Source organism: Phaethon lepturus, unplaced genomic scaffold (genome assembly GCF_000687285.1).
Source record: "Phaethon lepturus isolate BGI_N335 unplaced genomic scaffold, ASM68728v1 scaffold3056, whole genome shotgun sequence".
Taxonomy (NCBI): Eukaryota; Metazoa; Chordata; class Aves; order Phaethontiformes; family Phaethontidae; genus Phaethon; species Phaethon lepturus.
This window is the reverse complement of record NW_010545381.1, coordinates 3936-11945: the sequence shown is the minus strand read 5'-3', so window position 1 is coordinate 11945 and position 8010 is coordinate 3936. Positions and strand designations below refer to the sequence as shown.

General features: G+C 39.0%; 1 protein-coding gene across 1 annotated transcript; it reads right to left on the bottom strand.

The window, feature by feature from the left end:
* Positions 1 to 3912: 3912 nt before the first annotated feature.
* On the bottom strand, positions 3913 to 5564 carry CISD2 (CDGSH iron sulfur domain 2; the record flags this gene model as incomplete). The annotated part of the gene is made up of 2 exons (XM_010288923.1): positions 3913 to 4277; positions 5315 to 5564. Coding segments are annotated over 2 exons (340 nt in total), but the record flags the coding sequence as incomplete, so codon positions are not given.
* Between the last annotated feature and the right edge of the window lie 2446 nt (positions 5565 to 8010).

The following is an 8010-nucleotide window of genomic DNA, read 5'->3' as shown; positions in this document are numbered from 1 at the left end:
ATTTTATTTAATATAGATGCGTCCTGCACAGTCAGTTGCAATATAGTTCACATTTGATTTTTCCTGTTCCCAGAGAGTTTCCTTGCTGTTCTCCTTGACTATCCTAACACCAGGAGTAAACTTCCTCTGTTGATCAAAATTCTGCTCTTGCCTTCAGCTGTGGTATCAGTTAGGGTTTAGTATTGACAGATGCTAGCAAATCTTTCTTATTCTGCTACATTTTGCACAAGTAACTAGCTCCAAGTAGGTCATTTCCAGCTCCATTCTGAGGCATGGAGTCTGTACAGCAGAAACTGAAAGTTTTATTTTGTTCGTTTTTTAGTAAGGATGTTAGATTGTGCCTGTAATTGAGGTGGACAATGCCTTCCTGCAGATTTCCACGCTACAGTTCACTGAACTCAGTTTACAGGATACTGTATGGAATACATTTGATGTGTCTAGATATTTTTGGCATTAGTAAGAATTAATCAATTCTATTTTAGCTTTTATACTTTCAATATGCAACACAAAAGTGTACAAAAATGCTTTTAAACAAAAAATATCTGAAACTGTATTATTTGCAGAGTGTCTCTGTATATAGGTTAATTATAGCTCAATATTTGTACCTTTGTATATGCCTTCCTCTCCAAGCCAAAAAGAAAGCTTCCTGAAAAGTATTTAAGGTTCATAGCCTGCAGTTCCAGCACAGTGATAAAAATAGCAGGAAATACTTCGGTAAGTTTTTCCCTAGCAGTGGTCAAGTACATTGACATTTTTCTTACTGTACACACTACTGTTCTCTCCTCCACCTGTGCTTGGTGGTTATTGTGTCAGCCATTGACTTCTGTGCCTGTTTTGCCTACTGTGCTCAGCTAACAGAGGCACTCTGTTACTTAAACAGGGGTAGTTTTAATAGGAGGTTCCTGTATTTGGAAATTCTAATGTCTGTAAACCTAACTGATGAGGGAACATGGTGTTCAGTTCATCAGTGACTGTCTACAAAATAATTCTGCTTGAGTGAAACTTACAGGAGTAGAAGCTTTATGTAGTACACTTTTTCATAAAGATTTATAAAAAGTAGAATCCTCCTGCAGGATGGGATCACTATGCCAACTTTGGAGTCTGTTCAATAACAGAAGTGTGACATGTAAGGATTATACCCCTCTAAATCTGAACCCAACCTTAAGCATGCAAGCAAACCTCTGACAAACAGCCCCTGTTCATGATAGCCTCTAATGCTTGCTCACTATCGTAACAGCATCTCATAAATTGTATTTAGCATGTTCCCTTAACCTCACTGCACTTTCATTCATTAGATCACTTCCACCATTCTGAGTGCTTCAATAGCTATACCACTGAAAAGTATCTTCTTGTTCTCTAAATAAAATCAAATCAATTTTCCTTTCCTTGCATCCATGTCTGGATGTTTCTCACAAGACCCCTTTCCCTGGCTTTTATTAAAAATTCAAAAAGAATCAGGTTGAAGCTATTACACAGACCTGCCAGCTCTAAAATGAAAGCATTAGTGCTTTCTAATGCTCCTCTCCTTGCCTTCCAGAAAGGAATGAAACATTTGCATCTTGTCATGAAAAGAAATGTTATATCAGGGCTAAGAACCTCTGAGACCACTTCTTTTTAAATAAGTATCGTGACAATTTCAGCTGATTTTAAATAGCAGTTCACTCTGAGAGATACAATTTCACTTTTTGTCAGAGTGAGTTTGTGTGGGCACAGTCATGACATTTAAGATCACCTCCCTTGTAACAAAATGCCATGAAATCATTCATAAATAATGCATAAATTCAAGCCAATAAAATCTTAATGCCATGCCCCTCCTCTTATTTGCAGGAAATAAAATTAAAGCACAATGTGCAGTAAACTATAACCAGAGGAGGCCCGCTGTCAAGCAGACATGATCACAGGCATAATGCGGGAGAGTACTGAGCACAGTAAGCATGTGAGGTTCCAGAAGGTTCACAAGAACCTCTGCAGCAGAAGGGTCTGACAGCACAGCATGCACCTGGCGGTGAGCAGCAGGCAGAGTTACAGCAGGCAGCGTATGGGAAAGGACAGAAACTGGCCATCTGGGAAGCAGTGGGTCACACAGGCCAGGGGATGCAGCGATAATGTAATTATAATCATTGCTTTCTCTCTCTCTTTTCAGCCAAACTGAATGTTTTAGGGAATTTAGACTTAAGTTAAAATTAACTATGAAACATTCACAGTGTAATACAGCCACAAAACAGTGAATGATCCAGTATTTGCGTTTTGCTTTTTAAATAAGAGTGCAGAAGATAAATTTTGTGCCAGCTGCACTTCAAGTAATTTACTTTGTCCAGCAGTTGCCAGGAGTCAGACACCTTTATCTAAATATATTTGTTTTACAAGTTTATTTGTAGTCTACTATTCATAATCGAAAGAAAGGTAAACATTACTACTATTCCTGTTGAGTAAAAAGGCGTGTCATGACATGCTAAGGTCAGCTTCCCCCTTTTGTACGAAGACTGTGAAGACCTGGTCTACCGCCTCAGTCCTGGTCTTTATTAGCATTAGGGGAAATGTATCCCTTTGTGTGGAACTTCCAAATTAGGTTAGAAAAGTGATTCAGTGCCAAGACATGATCAAGCACATCCTAGCAGGTAATTGGTTCAACTCTCTCAAGTAGTGGTGAGCTACAGGGCTCTGTTGACACTGCAGTCCTCAGCTAGCTGTCTCCTGCAAAGACTGAATATAAGATGCTTACTAATGTTATGGATTTTCCTCTCTTACTAATCTTATATCCCAATATAATGTTTACGGTTTGCTCATCCATTAAGGTAAGAAAGACCACCATGAAGCATTTAAATGTTAGAGATTGTACCATGGTTCTGTAACAGTCAGGCATTTAACGTACCATCACATCCTAACCTGCCATCTTCTGCTGGAAGGCAAGAGGTTTAGCTACCTAGAACTACAACTATACAAACGCAGGAGGAACAATCTACCTTGGTTCTACTGCTGCTGCGACAGCCATTACCTGAGCACTGCTTTCTGACTTGCTTTGTTTCAGCACTGTGGGGATCAGCTTTTGCAATGGCAGACTGCTCTTGGGCTTCGCACCTGCCTAACAGTGGTTCAAATGAAGTGCTATTAAGGTACAGTTGAAATCTGCCTTAGTACAATTGTCTAAAATGGTAGCATGGATCAAATTTTTATTTTTAAACTGATTTAATACAGTCTTTCATTGGAGAACAAAGCACTTTAGAAGAATTTTTTGGAAGTCTAGCAGTTAGATAAGTAGCAATTATTTACCTGTATCTGAAATTAAGCCATACCACATTAAAGTTCTTACTTGCCCCAATAATCATTCTGAATGTGTAACAAGCCAAGAATACAACTCGGCTCTGCTTTGTTGATTCCCTCATTTAACCAATTCCTTCCATGAAAGGCCCCGCTCCAAAAAGTAAGAGCTACAGGGCAAGTGAACTTGCAAGAAGCAAATTTATGTTTCCTTACACGAGCTCATGAATGATCAACACAGGGGCCCAAACTAAAGGGATAATGTTAGTGGCTGACCTGCTCAATAGTTTAGTTTATATGGTCTGGAACTGCAGCACTCCACTGAGGATGCTGTATGAGACTTTCCAGCTGCGTGGGGTTTGTCTGAGCTGGACATGAGACTTAAACTGCCCACTTAGCTTACAGTAGGTGAAGGTCTGGCCTGCACTGTGCTTAACATGGGTACGCTGCCTGCCCTCAGTGGTATGCTTAGGTATATTCACAACGGATTAATTTAGTATCTTTTTTTTCTCCCCCACTTAAGTGCGCTTAAATTTGTTCCTGAAAAGCAGAATAAAACATGGCTCCTCAGCAGAACAAAATCAACAGAAAGGTGCACTTCTGCCACTCAGAAATAATGACAGTTTTATAATTGCATGTTCATATAAAAAAGGCTTAATTGTAGGAAGTCATTTTATTGTTGAAATAAATGACTGACATATACAGAGATAGTTACTTTACAGTTTTACAAAGCAGACATAATTCTTCTCAGAATAAAGTATCAAACACTGGCAGATTTAGCACTGTCTAAATGCAGTTTATTCCAAAAAGAAATCTACAGCAATCATTAGACTAAATCATACCAATCACAAAATAAAATGCTGTCCCTTGCAACTACAACAGTATAAAAAGACTTTTTATCAGTCATGATCTAGTGGATTAAGCATCTGCTATACTTCCTTCTTCTTGAGTATTAGTGGACCTACATTATCTCCTGTTAATTCATTGTGCTTGTTGTGGGAGCCATCACAGACAGGGAACTGAAAGAAAACATACATCAGGAATTAGTATAACTCTGTACAGCAATTGCATGGTGATCTTCACATTTCTTCCTATGCCAAGAGCACTTTGATGATGTTGCTAGCTCTTCCTACTACATCACATTTCACCATTAAACTCCCTCTCTCCTATCAGCCACAGGACACCTGTTACTAAGGAAAAAAAACATTGCTAACAGGTAACTAAGTTTGTGAGGTCCTAAAATAGCTGTTTGTAGACACGAGGTCAGGGACAAAACCTTTTCCATGGAAGAACAGCAAGCAAAGCAGCCATTGCAGCCACAAAAGGTTTAAGGTTTACTGTCGAACTAGTAAAAGTGCTTGAATAGATTTAATCATTTACAACCAGAAAGTACTCTTTTAAGGAAAGCTGGAATACTTTGCTGAAGTGCTTATCCTGAAGGGAGTATAGTTGAGAGGGTTTCTTGGTTCCAGGACAGATTTTTTTTTTTTTGTTAAAACAGGAAAGCATCCAGTCCCGAGAGGACAAAACCAGAGTGCAGTCAGGACGTTCAAAAGAAATTAAGGGTAGATGACAGATACCCATGTACATGTACTTGATTTGGGGGATACGGACCACCCAAGCCAGTCATCTACTGGCTGGTCTGGACCAGATGGGGATATGCTCTCCCTCACCAACACAGGTCCAGCCTTACTTTCTTTCTAATATGAACAACTTTGTAAGCATTGTTTTTGCAAAAGAGAGTAGCTATCTTCTAATTACTTGCAATGTATTTCCAAATATTAAACAAGGCTTGCTCAGTTTTAATCTACACACAGGTAGTCACTCTGTAAGTGGCACACCCTGCTGTGTTTCTTACAAGTTTCTACAGTTTCTTTCTGCATATAGGTAGGTTTACAGTGGATAAAAATAAGAACTGTGCCATTCTCAAAAACCAGGAACATGTTCCACCTCCAGAGAAAAGCAGCAGGTCAACGTGTGGCAAATTACCACCAAAACACTGATAAAAAGATATAAGTTTCAATCTTTAATCCTACAGTAGCACAAAGTATCTTACCGTCTTAGAACGCCAACACCTGCAGTAAGCTTTAGTGAGGCACAGATCTTCAATGTTTATTTCATTCACTACTTTTGGGTTTTCCTTCTGGATCTTGTGGTTAATCAAGCTATCCTTTTGCTGTTTCTTCTTGGGGAGGAATGGGCGAACAGCAAGATAGCCAAGCAAGGCCAGCACACCCAGGAAAGGCAATAACCGCAGCCATTCTGAAACTAAAGACAGGTGGAATTTAGATTGGCTCTTGACACCACTTCAGCATGGTGCAGCATCAGCTACTCTCAAATGACTTAGGCTTAGGGTAAGGAATGGGGTTGCTCAGTCAGCAAGGCTCTGAGGGCAAACAAGACTTTGTGGGTAAGTCTTAAGAAGAAAGAAGAGCCAGATTAAAACCTGGTTGTTCCTGTAGCCAAGGTAAAAATTTGACTCCTAGAATTTCACCTGAAGTTTGATTTTAATGCTCTAGAAGATGACTCGTTGGAAGAGAATAAATCCAAAACAAAAGACATACTGAAATGAGGAACCCTAAAATTACAGGGGTTCTGCTCACCCAAGGTAATGCAGCACTGTCTACTAGCAAACTGGGTATGATTACATGTGGTAAGTATATTCAGTACCAGTATCTTAACATTCTCTATATGAATAACTATTCAGTATGTTTCATAATTCAATTTTTAATTGCTGATTTCAGATTTTTTGGCTTCTTGAAGTTTTCCCCATTTTATTTGCTCCAAGTTTTTTTAGAAACTTCTGGTAGAAGTTACACAGATTATTAGGTAAGCACTCACAAAACCTTCACCAATCTTTTTGGTTTTATTTTTCAGAGCTCTGTTTGCTCAGGGATCTGCAACCAGTTTCTACAATACAGAGAAAGAAAGAGTCCCGAGATCAGGTAAGTCAAGCCACAGAAAATTGCTTTTTACCAAGCTGAGGAACTTCTAAGTACAGGTAAAAGATTCAAGTATCGTCTGCAGACTTAGCTGCCTTGCTGCATCTCTATAAATCTTCTAGACACACTGGTGAGAGAAAGGCTTACTGGACTTTAAGAAATTTATCAGCACCTGGCATAATACCTATGTATATATCAAAGGTGGATCCACTTTCCAGCAAAACATACTGTGACAATACTCCAGTGTAATTTAAGTACTGTGGTGCAATAGCATTTTTCTAAATTTCTGGAGAATACACTAAATCTAAACACTCATATACAAATATAAGAGAGTAGTTTAACAATATTTTAAAATGAGAAACAGAGAGGTGTAATGAGCTGGAGCACAAATAGCTGCACAAGCACTCTGTAAGACAAGACACTGTAATCAAGTTCCTCTTTAAAATTATTTAGAATCAGGACATAACAAAAAGTTTGTTTTTCAAGATTAAGATGTACAAGAAAGGAAAGGCAATAGAGCAGGCTAAGGATGCTAGGTAGGTCAGAATCAGTTGGCATAACTTCACTTACTCTTTGAATTAGCAGTATCAGAAAGGACTAATCAACGTCTCAGAAATATTAATGAGTCTGAGAAGTAAATTATATTAACTACAGACAAGCAGTATAAACTAAGCCACGTTCCAGCCTTGTCACTCATACTGCAAAAAGAGTATCATGTGAGCAATGTCAATTGAGATGCGCTGTTCCAGAACACCCCGTCAATACGAATCCAAATGCACTTCCTGACCTTACATGAAGGACTGACTTGGAATGTACTTTTAAAGAGAGGAAAAGTATTTGATCACTGAAAAAAAATTCCAAATTGAGCATCTAACCTGACTGTTGGCAAAGAGGTGGACGTCTACAAAGCTACTCTGAACATCAAGACAGAACAGACATTCCAACAGGTGCACGATAACCAGTAGCAGGGCACCTATCAAGTGTGTGATGAATACAATTGGCCTAAGACTGACACACAAAAATGAAATGTCCTGCATCACAATTAAACATTGTTAAAAGAGACCTGCAACTAATCTGCAAGTGGCATCTCAATACAGCTTGAAACTCCCTGATAAAACATCAAACTTGGAACAGTAGTCATGCCTATGGGAGACTAATAACCAGTTGGGTTCATCCAAATGAAACAGGAACATGACAGCTGTAACCCCTGAGAAAGGAAATTAGAAAAAAACAGGAATAGGAAGGACCAGGGTGTTATTTATCATGGTTATTATTTAGTATTTGTGTCATGCTAACTGCTGATAAGGGGTTTTGTCCTCACTAGCCAATGATTTCTTTACATATTTCTAATCTAGGAGCCTCCAATAACCCCCCAATTACACCAGTGTGTATACTAATCATAAACTGACTTGCCGAAAGAGTGCCAGAAGCTGGTACTTTTAGATTGAAAAATCAACACGACCATGCTTCTAGGGGCTGAGATACTGTCACATGGGCAGGGATGGGAGGAAAAGCTTCACCCAAACTAATGCAATGATATCTTCCTACAACTGCAAGCTGCTCTGTGTTTTTCGAAGCCATTCATACCTTTCTGAAGCAGATGCAAGGCAATTCACAAGACTGTTTATTTTCACAGCTGATAACTCAGAATTCAGTAATTACATTGATTCTTGAAGATTCTTTATCAGTTCTGCTCCATGGGAAGAGGCAGTCTTTGGAACCAGAAATGGAGAGTAGAGTATCGAAGAGGTTAGTCTTCAAACTTGACTTGTGTTTGACAGAGACCAGTCCCAAAGATAAGTCCTGGAAA